General features: G+C 50.0%; 1 protein-coding gene across 1 annotated transcript; it reads right to left on the bottom strand.

The window, feature by feature from the left end:
• Positions 1-418: 418 nt before the first annotated feature.
• On the bottom strand, positions 419-12,542 carry LIN28A (lin-28 homolog A). Its single transcript, XM_067711773.1, has 4 exons — positions 12,512-12,542; positions 11,862-12,046; positions 1,367-1,551; positions 419-635 (listed from the first exon to the last, which is right to left on the bottom strand). Exons 1-4 carry the CDS (start codon positions 12,540-12,542, stop codon positions 419-421), a joined length of 618 nt encoding a protein of 205 aa, XP_067567874.1.
• Between the last annotated feature and the right edge of the window lie 1,829 nt (positions 12,543-14,371).

Genomic DNA, 14,371 nt, shown 5'->3' with positions numbered 1-14,371 from the left:
ACAGAATGTAGTGGCTTGTGGGTTGGGTCCATCAATCTGGTCTCATGCTTAATCTTTTCACTCTGGCACGGGAAATATTATTCCATATCCTTCTTGAAGAGTAAAACAACTTCCCTATCCAGGCCACTTTCAAAAGCTGGAGATTCTGGGGATGGAGACTCAGATAAAGCATGCAGGAAGGGTTACCCCCCAAAGCCCTCACGTGCATTTGGATAGAGCATGATTGGAGTTTCTTTGCCTCACCCCTTCCCCCCCACCAAGAGGAAAGAGGGGGTGACGCTTTGGCCCCCGGCCTGAGATAATATGGCAGTGCCAGCTGCCCCCTACCCACCCTGTCCCCACTTTCTCCACTCTGCCGATGGATGCCTGTTCCTCAAAACTTCCTGATCACACACGGATAGCCCCCACCCACTGTGGCTCAATTCTGGGCCTCGGGGAGCATGGCGGGGCTATGGATCTCTTCTTCCTCCTCCCGAAAGCAGGCTGGCTTTCCCTGGGAGCTGGGAGCTTGCTGGGCCTTCAGTGGACACGAGGCCACCATGTGGTTGATGCTCTGGCAGAAGTGGCACTTCTTGGGCTGGGGTGGCAGTTTGCATTCCTTGGCATGATGGTCTAGACCTCCACAGTTGTAGCACCTAGCACCAAGCAACATGGTAAAGTTGAGAGAAAGGAGTGAGAAGAGACTACAAGCCTTCCTCCGAAAGAGGACACCTGGGCTCTGGTTCAAGTTGTTACTATACCCACTTCCCTTCCCAGAGACCAATTTCCCCACTTACAAAAGGAGGAATATGACTAGATGACTCTGAGTCCTTTCCAGATACGCAATTGTCTAGATGATACCTTCCGATTCATGTCAACTTGAAAATACCAAGAACAGAAATTCTGGACCCCAATTGGGAACTACCATACCTTTAAAAAGAGTACCTGTCATTCAATAAAAATATAGAAATTAAAGGAGCCAGACTATGTGATCTGTTTGAGCACAGAACTAAGATGGAAGAAACCAGCCATTTGGAGATGTGGTGAAGAAGCAACAGGTACAGATACACCATCTTGTCCTGACCACATACACTTTCACATCCATGGTCTCTTTTAGTTCTAAAATAATCATGTGAGGTTAGTATCATGAAATCCGTTTAGCAATCGAGGCTAGTGCTAACAGAACGTAATTACTTGTCAGTAGAAGAGCTAGGTCATGAAGTACCCTCCTCACATACTGCCCTCTCTTCACCTCCCACATCCAGGGGCCGCAGGCTTCCTTTTACCTTTGGCAATCTGGTCCAAGAAAGGGGCAAAATGAGGAGAGTTTTCCTCATCCTCAGCATGTCCCTCCCAACCCACACACAAGCTGCCTTGCAATCCATACCTGTCTCCCTTTGATCTGCGTTTCTGCATGTTCTTCCCTTTGGGCCGCCTCTCACTCCCAATACAGAACACCCCACCAGGGCCGGTGACTCGGATAGATTCCAGGCCCTTGGCAGACTTCTTAAAGGTGAACTCTACGGCCTCACCCTCCTTCAGGCTCCGGAAGCCCTCCATGTGCAGCTTACTCTGGGGGAGGGAAGCATGGTAGATTTTAATGTTAGTCTCCGTTATTACACCAAAACCAAAAAAACCTGCATGCACATGTTCCTCTAAGGTTGGAAGAACACTTCCATTTTATCGGTAAAGAAACTGTGACTCAAAGAGTCATCACAATGAAGAACAAAATATCTACATCACATTAGGAACAATCATTAAACAGATGACATAGCATTTTTTGCAGCTAGTCTCAAAGTTCTAAGAAAAATAAAACAGAAGAAAAATTCTTAAACATAGCATTTATAAGAAATCAACCAATGTAAAATTGTAAAATATAAAGTAACAGACCTGGGGCTTCCCTGGTGGCGAAGTGGTTAAGAACCCGCCTGCCAATGCAGGGGACACGGGTTCAAGCCCTGGTCCGGGAAGATCCCACATGCCGCAGAGCAACTAAGCCCGTGCGCCACAATTACTGAGCCAGTGCTCTAGAGCCGGTGAGTCACAACTACTGAGCCCGCATGCATAGAACCCGTACTCCGCAACATGAGAAGCCCGAGCAACACAAGGAAGAGTAGCCCTGCTTGCTGCAACTAGAGAAAGCCCGCGTGCAGCAGTGAAGACCCAAATGCAGCCAAAATTAAATATAAATAAACATAAATAAAAATAAAAAACAAATAAAGTAACAGGCCTATACACTTAAAAAATGTCAGTCATGAAAGACAAACCCCAGAGAAGTAAAGAAACTGAATGCAACACATGACTCTGGATTGGATCTTAGAACAAGAAAAAATATTAGAACTGACAAAATTTGCATATGGTAGATAAATGTTTCAATGTTAAGTTCCCTAATTTTGATCATTGTACTGAGATTAGGTAAGAGAATGGCCCTATTTTACAAAAAACACTGAAATATTTAAATATGCTTGATATCTGTCTATCTGTACAAAGAAAAAGAATAAAAAAGCAAATGGGACAAAATATTAAGGACCGATAAATCTGGGTAAAGGTTATATGGGAGTTTTTAGTATTATTCTTGCAACCTTTTCCCAAGTTTGAAATTATATCAAAACAATGTTTCTGAAAGTTGAAGGGAAAAGGCAGTATGACCCAAGCAGACAGATCAGTGGATTAGAAGGGAAAGTCTACTGGGAGATCCAAGATTAAGTGGAGAAATCAACAGGTGAGGAAAACAATTCCATAAATACTATTGAGAAAACAGTTATCCATTTGAAAATGAAGCCAGAAATCTACACTTTGCATCATACGTATGCAAAATATATTTTGGAAGAATTAAATATCTCAGTGTTAAGAGGAAAAAACTTTGAGACAGTTTTTTTAAAAATCAAGACAGATAACTAAACTGATAAAACTACAAAAAGCTACTGTAAGTAAGAAAAAAGAATCACAGGGCTTCCCTGGTGGCGCAGTGGTTTGAGAGTCCGCTTGCCGATGCAGGGGACACGGGTTCCTGCCCCGGTCCGGGAAGATCCCACATGCCGCAGAGCGGCTGGGCCCGTGAGCCATGGCCGCTGAGGCTGCGCATCCGGAGCCTGTGCTCCGCAACGGGAGAGGCCACAACAGCGAGAGGCCCGCGTACCGCAAAAAAAAATAATGAAAAAAGAATAAAAAGAATCACAGAACAGAATATAAGCAGGTAATTTGCAGGAGGATTTAGCATGACACATATGTTCAGTATCTCACTCGTTCAAAAAAAAACAACAGAAAACAAAAATACCATGAAGCCATTAAAAAGAATGTAAACTTGTAAATAAAGTCCCTGTTTTGTTCACTGCTGCATTTTGACACCTAAATAATGCCTAGCACATTTTGGATGAATGAACAAGGAGGTAGGTTTTAATTATTTTACTTGGGAAGATGAGCAAATTGTTAAAGGAAAGGACTTCGAATGTGTGGAACGATCTCACTAAAACACTGCATGTCTGAACCAAAAAAAAAGGAGTTATTCACACAGCTAGTTGAATGGCAAAACCAGGGTCAGAAGAACCCAGGGTTTCCGATTTGAAGCTCACAGTCCATTTCACTTTGCCACTTACTGCGTCAACAACACATCAGTGGAGTGACAGCCTCTCCCAGACCCTGCCCAGAATAGGCTTCATTATAGATAGCTTCCAAAACATCCAAAGAGCACGTCAAATATGTCAACAAGGTGCAGTCCTCATTGAAAATGCGGTTCAGAAGCAAAAGGGATCATCGTGCACCCAGTCCTGGCTTGAGGCATGTCATGCTGCTGGTGGTAGTGATGGGGCAGGGTGGATATTTCAAACTGGGACTTAGGTGAAACATGCTCTTTTGCCAGATGCGATCCCCAATTCCTCAGTCATTTACATTTTTGTTTTAATTTAGGTGGTACTGCTTAAGACAAAACTTCCGTTGAGGTAATTGGTTAAGAGCATAGGCTCAGGTGCCAGACACAACCTGGTTCATGAAATGCTGTTTCTACTAATTTCCAGCATCATGTGTGACCTTGGTCAGTCACTCACCTCTGGGCCTCAGAGAACAGGATAAAAACCTACCTTAGGGTTTTTTTTTGGTTTTTTGTTTTTTTTGGTTGCACTGGGTCCTAGTTGTGGCAGGCGGGCTCCTCAGTTGTGGCCCGCCGGCTTTCCAGTTGCAGCACCGCGTGGGCTCTCCAGTCGCAGCAGGCGGGCCCCCTTAGCTACGGCTCCAGGGTTCCTTAGCTGTGGCATGCGAATCTCAGTTGCAGCATGTATGTGGGATCTAGATCTGAGACCAGGGATCGTAGCTGGTCCCACTGCACTGGGAGCGCAGAGTCCCATCCACTGCGCCACCAGGGAAATCCCTACCTAAGATTTTTGGTTTTTGTTTGTTTTTTTTTGCGGTACGCGGGCCTCTCACTGTTGTGGCCTCTCCCGTTGCGGAGCACAGGCTCCGGACGCGCAGCCTCAGCGGCCATGGCTCACGGGCCCCGCCGCTCCGTGGCATGTGGGATCTTCCCGGACCGGGGCACGAACCCGTGTCCCCTGCATCGGCAGGCGGACTCTCAACCACTGCGCCACCAGGGAAGCCGCCTAAGATTTTAATGAAGATTACGCGGGCAGGGAAACATGAGGAATATATACTCAATAAATATCAATGAAATATTCCAAAGGTTGGGGATCCTTTCTTCTTTTTCCCACAGGAACAGCCAGAATTGTGATGACTCCCCCCACCAATCTTGATGTGGAGCATTAAAGCAGAAAATAAAAACATTTCAGAAAGGTGAAATCTTTCCCCCTCCCCGTTGTGTAACAACCACACTGAATTTGATGTTAAATCTGACTTGTCTCTTATTGAGCTGGGACAAGCCAGTGAGTCAGGAGGTGCTGGAGGAGCCAGACCAAGAGCATTCTTGACCCAGGCAAACCCAGCTTTTCCCATTTGCCTAGTGGGCTCTTAGGCTGGAACACTCCCAGTCCTTGCTGTGATTCAGCAGATAGATAAGTGACTAAGAGCCAGGGTTTACAATCTGACAGCCTGTCCCCGCTTTCTGTGCTACCCTACAAAATGGAGTAAATAATAATTTTATGATGGTGCTGTGAGGGTTTATGCATGAAAAGTAGTTAACACATAGCCTGCCACACATAAATCCTGAGTGGCAATTATCATCAACCTCTTCAGACTGGATGAGGGCAGGGTAACAGTGAGAAAGAAGTGTCAAGAGACTGGGAATTTTAACTCTAGTTTTTATCACTAACTGGCAGTGGAAACTCAGAAAAACATCCCCTCTCTGAGCTCCAGTTTACTGAGGACAACACTCTCCTCCATCCATACCTCCTAGGCTTACTATGAGAACAAGAGGATAATATAAATGGGGACATATGAAATTGACCAGCCCTCTCAGCTCACCCACTCCATCACTGGAGGATTTGAGGTCTGCTTAAGACTTTAAAAGGGTGAAAAAAAACAAAACCAAAAAACCCCCAACCCTGCAGGCACCTCACCATAACAGGTCAAGATTTAGACTGGTGGTCTCCAAGGGTGGCTCCCGGGGGTGGGGGTGGGGGGCCTACCCCGCCCCTTCCTAAAACACATAGTTTGAATTCCTCTCTTATCAGGTAGGTAATCGGCGTGCAGCCCCACGGAGCCTGCCTCACAGGGCCTGATCGGAAAGGAGCCTGAAATTCTTGCTATCACCCCACCCCACCCCCAGCCACACACAAAGCGGGGCCTGGGCCCCGCCCCTCTCTCCATCCCCTCCAAAAAGAAAAGACCTGGGGGGGGAGGGGCAAGGCTTGAGCTCCCCCAATAGAGCCCAGCTCCGGGGAAACAAAGAGTTGACACTGGCTGGTTCTGGTGGTCAGATTCCTGGAGTTCCAGAGGCTGCAGATTCCCCCCTGACTCCCCCCCACCCCACATTCACCGCATTCATCAGTTCCTTCCTTCCTCTCCACATAAGGGTTATGGTCACGGTGAGAGAAACGGATACAGAGATACCTTTCTTCCCCAGTCAAGCTTGCTGGTCTGCCAAAGTCACCATTGCCAACAGCCATCTTTCCTTCTGACCTGCCCTCCCACCCTTCCAGGGCTTTCAGTCAAACCTTTTACTCAGGGACCTAATTAGGGTTATTTATTCAGATAAATTATATTAAAGGTGGGAGGGAGGCAGGCCTCCCATCTTCCTTTCCCAATTTGTTTGAGGTAGGAGGGTGGGCAGCCTATAGTGGGGAGAGGGGAAGATGGCATTTAATCGGACAGAAAACAGTTACAGGAGGCATTTCTCTTTTTTTGGATGGCAAGGAAGGACTTGGGCCAATTACAGTACTTAGTCTTTCCGCCCCCCTAATACCTCACCACTGCCTACTCTAAGCTTCCCCCACATCAAGTATGCCTTTATAAGTTAGAGATAGAAGGGACCTAAGGGGTCACTCAGGACACATGGAGTAAAAAGCTCACAGGAACCCGAGTTTCCCTCAACTTGCTCTATGAAATTTGGATAAATAAGTTCTGGTTTCTATAACCATCTGTAAAAGCAGGAGATCAGACTTGATCACAGCTTGGGTTTCTGGCTTTTCTGCAAAACCCGGGGCCCTTCCAGCTCAAGACTACCTAGTGCATGTTTATACCCTCAGTTCTAGGTGCCTAGAAGTGCACAAACATTTGTAGAAGAAACTTAAGTTCTCTACTATCTAAAATGACTAAGATTTAATTTTATTACTAATATTTACTATAGGCTAAGCAGTGTTTTAAGCACTTTACATGTTGTAACACATGTGACCCTCACACCAAGCCTGTGAGGTAGACCTTATCATGCCCCCTGTGTTACAGGTGAGGTCACAGAGGCAGAGGGGTGAAGCACCTTGACCAAATTTATAGTGTGAGAGCCCCGAGCTGATTGCAACTAGCCGGACTCTATATCCAGCACTATGCGATATAATGCAAGACGCACAGCCGTTTAAAAACTTTCTAACAGCCACAATGAAAAAGTAAAAAGCCGCAGGTGAAAGTAATTTTAATGACTTGGTTCCGAGGTGTCCTCGCAGTTCAACCCAAGCGTCATTCCTGAAGGTAGGGTTTGGTAGGCGCTAGGAAACCAATGTGTTCTATTAGAAGCAGTTTATTTTGATGTGTGTGTCAGGGAGGGTGGGGGAAAGAGATCCGTCCAGAACCAAAGGCTGTGAGCATACAACCCTACACACATCGCCTCTGCTCAGACACACAGCCAGGACCACGAGCTCCAGCCTGGAGTTCTCCACCAGATGGTGCTGCTCATCAGCAAGGCGGCACAAAGGCAGCCAGAGGGAGACTGGAGCAGAAGAGAGGAAGGAGACCGCGGTTCTCAACTCTGCACGCGAGTGTTCACCTAGATTGATCTTCCCAGCTCCTTAGGGTGGGCGTCTTCTCCTTGGTCCTTAGGAAAATGGAGTCGCAAGGAGACTGAACTCTGATGAGGACCCAACCCAGGGTGGTTCCCCCCCCCACCTACCCATGGAGTGAAGAAAGTGTCCGGGAGTTTTAAACCAGTAACCCAGTTGTTGTTCTGCTCTGTTGACAAAAGCCATTTACTCTCCTTTCCAGTCTGAATTAAGTAACTCCAAGCTGCCTCTGTACTAAGTGCGGTACTATTCTTGAAAGTTTTCTCCTCCCCCCCCCAACCTCCTTTGCCCTCCCAGATTTAACACTGATAGTAATTGCTATTCTTGCCTGCAGGAAGAAAGGAGGGGTGATTTGCCTAGGGCTGTTTCTCAAAAAAAAAAAAAAAAAAAAAGCACCAGCAAATTCCAATAGGTAGTTTGATTAGGAATGTTCCAGAAACAACCTTGCCCTGGAGAAAATCACTGACAACCACTTGTATGGCAAGCTTGTGGTGTCACCAACCACAAGCTTTGCTCATGATGGTGGCACAGCCTTTACTTGGAACACTGTCTAGAAAGCAGGTCTCTTCAGAAAGAGAAGGACCCAAGAAGATCCCATAATGCTCAAACCAACTCATGTGCTTCTCTGCCAACTTCCTGAAAAAATCCACTCATTTAAAAAATAGTTTCCTATTAAGATGGAAATGAAATAACTAATGAATGACCCATCAAACCCGTGCCTCCAATATCCTATCGGGAGCTCAACTGCAATCCACTGACACTCACTCTACAAGCTTTCATGGTGTTTCTACCGAGTGCCAGGCCCTATTCAGGCCCTAGTCCAGAAAGAGACAGCAACTATCAGTTAACATTCCCTCCCTACCTCCAGCCTTTTGTGTCTGGAGGAAGACTTCTGCTGACAAGGATCCCCAACTGTTAGTGTACTCCTGATTCCTCAGGGGACCCATATTCATTTCTTCAGCCCACCAGGTGCATACTAGAAAACTAACCAGACTGCTAGTCTCTCTCTTCAAAGAGTTTACAGGTTAGAAGAGGGGTTAAGACAAGTACATCAAAAAATGAAACATAAGGTGGGTAATCAGAGGCACTAGTGAGGTTATAAACCAGGTGGGAAAGATCCCTTTACATTCTCCCTGCCCCCAAACCCAAGAGCCCTACTCTAGATGGGTCTGAGTTGCTCTCACTACCCCCCACTCATCCTTTTCAGAAAAAGCAGGCCACGTGGCTTCAGCAGTTTCTCGGTATTGGAAATTTCTTCTCCTAACCCAAACTTGGTCCCTCGGTCAAATTTGGGCTCTTCTTTGGCCTCCAAGCCTTGTAATACAGCATTTTAGCCAGAAAGCCATTTTAAACAGACTTGGGTTCCAAAGAGCTGTGGGAGAAAGCAGGGGACCTTTTCCTCATTTTCAAATTTCTACAAATCTAAGGGGTTTGGGAGTTGAGCCACAGGAAAACATGAGGTAAGCCAAAACTCTTAAAATGGCCATAGAGAATTGAGAATCCTTGGTGAACCTCAGGAAACCAGGAGACAGTAGTTAGCTCTTTCTTATTCCACCTTGCGATGTATAACTGTTTTTCAACTGGGGGCGAGTTTGCCTCCCAGGGGGCATTTGGCAATGTCTGGAGACATTTTTGGTTGTCGCAACTGAGGGATGCCCAGCATGAGAAATTATCCTGTTCAAAACACGTCAATAGTGCTGAGGTTGAGAAACCTTGATTTAAGGGCTGGCCACCTGCCATTATTATGATTCTTAAATTCCCCCAAATTCAGGGACAGGAAGAGAGTTCTAGCATAAGACCTGTGGCTGAGTAAAAGGGTTGCTACAGAAGTCTCTTTGCTTTATGGGTTTTATTTACTCATTTTTTTAAAAAGCTAAAGGTAGGTTTTCTTTCCCACTCATCCACCCCTGTGGGGCACTGCGTGTTTGACAGGGAGTGCAAAAATAGTGAACAGCGTGTTGGGAACCAAATAGGCCCAAACTTGGAAGGGAAAAGAAAATGTTTAATTGCTCCCCACTCCTCTTTCCTTAGGAAAGGGGCTCCCTGACCCCCTCCCTTAGCAGATGTTATCTTAGGACAGTTATCTTGCTCACCACCCACCCTGCAATTCTAAGGTACCCACCACCAGCAGCCAAAGGAGAGGTTTTCAAATGTCTCACTCTCTCTCCACTTTGGGAACACTCCCCTCCCGCAGGAGGATTTTTAAGGATTGTCCTGCATCTACCTAACTCCTCTATATTAGATCCCCAGGGAGAGATTTCAAATCTCTCAAGTGCAGGACTGGAATCACTAGTCTAACTGCTATGGTAGGGTTTGAGGATCAACGTAAGCCCCAGCAGTGCACAATCGAAAGACAGAGCTACCAGGTGAGGCTCAGGGAATGTCCACCATTGTCCTCTGTGACTGTCAGTAGGGGGTGTTAGGGAGACAAATTCTTGATTCCTTATCCCAGCTCAACTCCTCCTGATAACTTATTCAACTGTGGAATGTCCCTGGACATTCCAAGACCCCAAAGTCCAGTTATCTCCCAGCAAACCCATCTGAAATAATGTGGTACGGGCTCCACTCCCCAAACCAGAAGGTCCCTGCTTTCCTTTATGCCCTCCAATATTTCCCAACTGCTTTCGATCCTAAGGGTAAGTGGGCTGAGGCACAGATGCATTTGCTCAGGAAAACCTTCCTTGCGAGTTGGGTATCACCAAAGAACCTCAGAGGGGCTACATTCCCCTCAGTCCTTCCCTATTCAACAGCCTTTGGAAGGGAGGCAAGAAAATGTTGGGTTTGACTCTTTTATTCCAAGCCTTCCAAAATTGGGGAAGCTGTCCAGTCATCTCCAGACCAGGAGAGATTTTAATCTCTTTGTGATCAGATAAATGGGAGAGTGGGGGAGCTGGCCACCCCGCTGAGGAGGGCCATTCAAAGCTGGTTCCTGTAATAAAGTGATTTAATAGATCTAAAGAGGCCAATTCCCTTCTTTTTCCCACAATTATTTCCTGTGGGTTATCATTCACATATGTAAATGAGACGGGGAAGGGGGCAAAGCCACCAGCCAGAATTAGTTGTCTGATGGGGAGGGGGTAAAGTTGGGGGTGGAGGAACTGGGTGAAGCAAGGGGATAGCCAAGCATTCTGCTGCCGACCCTTCTGGAAAGATGTTCTAGTAGCCCAGTGACCCCAACATTAACTGGTGGGCCCCCGTCTCCCCATATCCTCTATCTCCCCTGTTCCCCCCATTCTGTGTCCTCGCTGAGGGGCATGCTCAGAGACTTCCCCGCTGCCTCCAACTACTCCACCCAGCATCTCCACCCCTCCCCCTCCAGAATACCATCCCTCAGGCTCCAACCCTTAATCCCCACATCCTCCTTTCCCCTCCCCCACTGCTCCTAAAGCCAACCTCTCCGAAGTAACCCCTCCATGCCCGGCCTGGGTGTCAACCTACTGTGCCTGGGATTAGCAATTTCTTCTCAGGTCCAGCCCCAAACCTCCAAAGGTGGAGGGAACACAAGCAGCAACTTCCTTTACGTGGTGGTTATGTGTGGCTTGTGCCCAGGACCACAGAAATGCTTCTAAGATATTCAGGAAGGGGTGGCCAGGGAGGAGGGAAACCTGAAGTCTCTGGTTCCTTGTTTGAGGCTGGGAATGTTAGGACAGCAATCAATGGCTGTCTGGGGCCATAAATGCCAAGCTGAGGAGAATAGGTCCAGAGGCTAGCCTCCCTCCACCCTCTGCCCTGCGACACTGAATTTCACCCCCACTGTGCTGCCTTGCTTTAACTGAGAACTTGGGGTTGCAACCTAACTCCCTCCGAGCCTGGCCCAGGAATCTAAGGCCTGGGCTCCTTGGGTTTTCTTTCCTGATAGGAAATGAACAGTAAAAGCCCAGCGAGTGAACCGTGTGCCTGAGACTGTGTTCTCGAGGAACTTTCAAGCCCCCAGAGAGATCCTTCAAGGATCTGCCAAACCGACCCAGGCCCCAGAGCTTGAGTTTTGGGTGACCACCTGGGTGAGGAGACCCCACTGACTTCTCAGCTTTACCCCGTTGGGTCCCGAAGTGCTTTCCCTCCCTCTTTCCAGGCCGGGAGCTCCATTCACACCATAGTGAAAGGCGCGGGCGCTCAGGGCTCTGCTCTGACCGGGCATGTGCTTCCCTGGCCGGCCTGCTCGCCCTCCCCCCACTGGCAAGCACAATACAACCTTAGTTCTGCCACATGGGGTCATCTCCCTGCCCCCTGCCCCCTGCCCCCTGCCCAGGGGAAAGAGGTAACAGACACGTGGTAAACCAGAGGGGTTCCCGGAGGGGGGTAGGGGTGCTGATACTCGGCTCTGCCCCCAGCTCTCGTCCCGCTGGAGTTAAAGGGGACTCAGAACTGGGGTGCCACGGCAAAGATGGGAGCGCACAATGAGGGCCCTTGATCTCCCTCAACCCAACAGCCGAGGCCGTCTGCCCACCCTTGGATCCGCGCGCCAACATCCCCTTCCCGCGGCAAAGTTACAGGGGTCGGTCTCACCTGGTGCACAAAGACATCCACCGGGGGGTCGAGTGCGACCCCGGCGCGGGCAGTCATGGACAGGAAGCCGAATCCCATGCGCACGTTGAACCACTTACAGATGCCGGCTCCGTGCAGCAGCTGCGGCTCCTCGGCCGCCCGGGCCGCGTCCTCCTGCGCCTCCTCCGGCGCCTTGGCGCCGCCACCTGGAGATTGGGAGGGCGCTCAGCTGGGGGGCCACGGAATTGGAGGACCCCACCAGAGACCCCGGCAAGGAGACCAGAGCGTGCAGCCCGCGGGTGGACACCCAAGGCGCTGCAGCTACCAAGATGCCGACGAGAAAATACCTGTCCCGGCTGCCTCCCGCGCTCCCCAAGCTTAAACTGAGGCCAGTGGTGCCCCGAAAGTTTTGCTCATCTTCCCACTACACGTTGCCCGGGGACAGACGGCCAGACAGGCCCCTCCTCTTCTCTCCCCCCGCCCCCGTAGCTTCAGCTTGCACGGCACTGGGACACCAGGGTTCCTTGCTCCAGAGATCGCCCCCTGAAACAGGAGGCCGCAGACTTGGGGTCCTTCGGCTAGCCTGGGGGACACTTCCCCCACCTCCCTTTGATGTGGCTTCTGGGCGCCCCTGCAGCCTAAGTTGTCCCCAGTAAGTCCCGAGGTCGAACCTGCAAACTGCTGGTTTGACACAGAGCCCATGGTAGTCGGCTGAGCCCGCGGCCCCGGGCCCCAGGTCGGCCGGCTGCTGGCCCCAGAGAAGTCCGGAGGCAAAGGGGTGGCTCGGAGAAGAGGCTGCTACATCTTCCCCAGCACAATAGCGGTGGGAGGGCCCACGGCTTTTCAAAGGCTCCCAAATTCTAAAAGACAATGACCCAACCCCCCGCGGGCAGCCCCCTCCCCTCCCCTCCCTCTCCTCTCCCCTCCCTTTCCCTCCGGCTCCAGCTCCGGCCCCCACCCCCCACCCCCGCCCCATCGGTCTCTGACACCTCTGGGGTGTCCCTTCTCAGAACCTTGAGGTTTGACACCCCCCGGCCCCCCCCACATCTGGAGATTGGGGCCGTCAGCCCTAGAAGTCTTGAGTACCCGGGAATTGGGGATCCTGCACTTTAAGGACTCAGTAGGGGTCCCCAAAGCAGCATACAGGTGGGGGGCCTGTGGGGGGGGTAGTTTTAAAACCACGTGACTGCTCCCACACACACTCACACACCACCCCCACCCCCCTTGCAGATAATTATACATTCCAGAGAGTTGGGGGAGGGAGGTGTGAGCCTGGCAGCGCTGGCCAATCAGAGACACAAACCACCTGTCAAAGGAGAAATGGATGAGCCCTCCCCCTCCCCCAGCCCTTGAGCGCCCCTCCCCCTCCCTTCCCCTTCAGGTCTCAGAGCTGACCCGGCAGCTCAGCGCTGACCCGCTCTCACCCCCACCTCCGTGTGCTTAGATAGACCTGGAGTTCAGGACACTAGGAAGCCTAGGATGGGGAAGCAGGGGGGAGGTTGGAGACCCAACAGGGCTGATCTCCACTCCTGACCTAGGTGCAGCCTCTCAAAGTCTGTCTCTGACTAACTGAATGTCTCTGCCTCCCTGCGTTTCCGACTGAGTTTTTCTGGATCTCTCAAAGCGCTCCTAAATTGATTCTTCGTAAAGAATCCTTCCTTGTTGCCTGTGTCTAAAACTGACCCCACGTGGAGTTCCCTGAGAGAACAGGAGGAACCCAAAGAGGCTTGAAGGGTGTTCCTCTCTCCACCAGCTGCCCTCATCCTGCCCCCATTCCCATCCTATCCCTATCCGTTGCTGGGATCCCGACACTCTCAGGTTCCCAGACCCTCCTCGTTTGAGCCCCATCCTGAAGTGCGCTCTCTTCCCTATCGTGAGGTTGGTGGGGGAACTGGAGTAGCGGCTCTCCTCATTTGAAGAGTTAGCCTCCCCTTCTAAAAGATAAAGAGGGTTGGCCAGGGGGGTGGCTAGTGCCCTGGTCGGAGATGGACAATGGCCCGGGGCTCAGTGCACGGCCCTGGCCCTGCCCCTTCACTTCCGGTGCTCAGTTCAAACTGGACAATGCCAGCTCCGGCCAGTTCCCCTCCCCCACTGCTACAACCCATTTAAAGAGACAGAGCCTGCTTTCGGGGGCATCCGCTCGCTCGGAATTCAGTCGTCTCCACTAAGTGTGCAGGAAGCTCTCGTGTTTCTCACCCTGCACCCGCGCGCGTGCACGTGTGTGTGGGTGTGTGCGCACGCGCGCGCACGAGTATACTTGAGAAACAGAGAACGGGGATGAGTGGGGGTAGGGAACGGGAAGATGGGGAGGAGGGCAAGGGGCTGCGAAGAGACTATTTCTCTGTCTTTCCTGCCAGGAGTGCTCTCCAAGAGACTAAAACTTCAGTATGAGATGGGGGATAGGACTTTGGGATAAAAAGGACAACAGTGGCCCTTTGCTACTCAGCCTAAAAAAATACAAATCATTAAAAAATATCACTCACAATGCCACACTCCCATCTGAGGACCCTGATTTAGATCTTCCAAGAGTT

This window comes from Pseudorca crassidens, chromosome 2 (genome assembly GCF_039906515.1).
Source record: "Pseudorca crassidens isolate mPseCra1 chromosome 2, mPseCra1.hap1, whole genome shotgun sequence".
Classification (NCBI taxonomy): domain Eukaryota; kingdom Metazoa; phylum Chordata; class Mammalia; order Artiodactyla; family Delphinidae; genus Pseudorca; species Pseudorca crassidens.
This window is presented reverse-complemented; position numbering and strand designations above follow the sequence as displayed.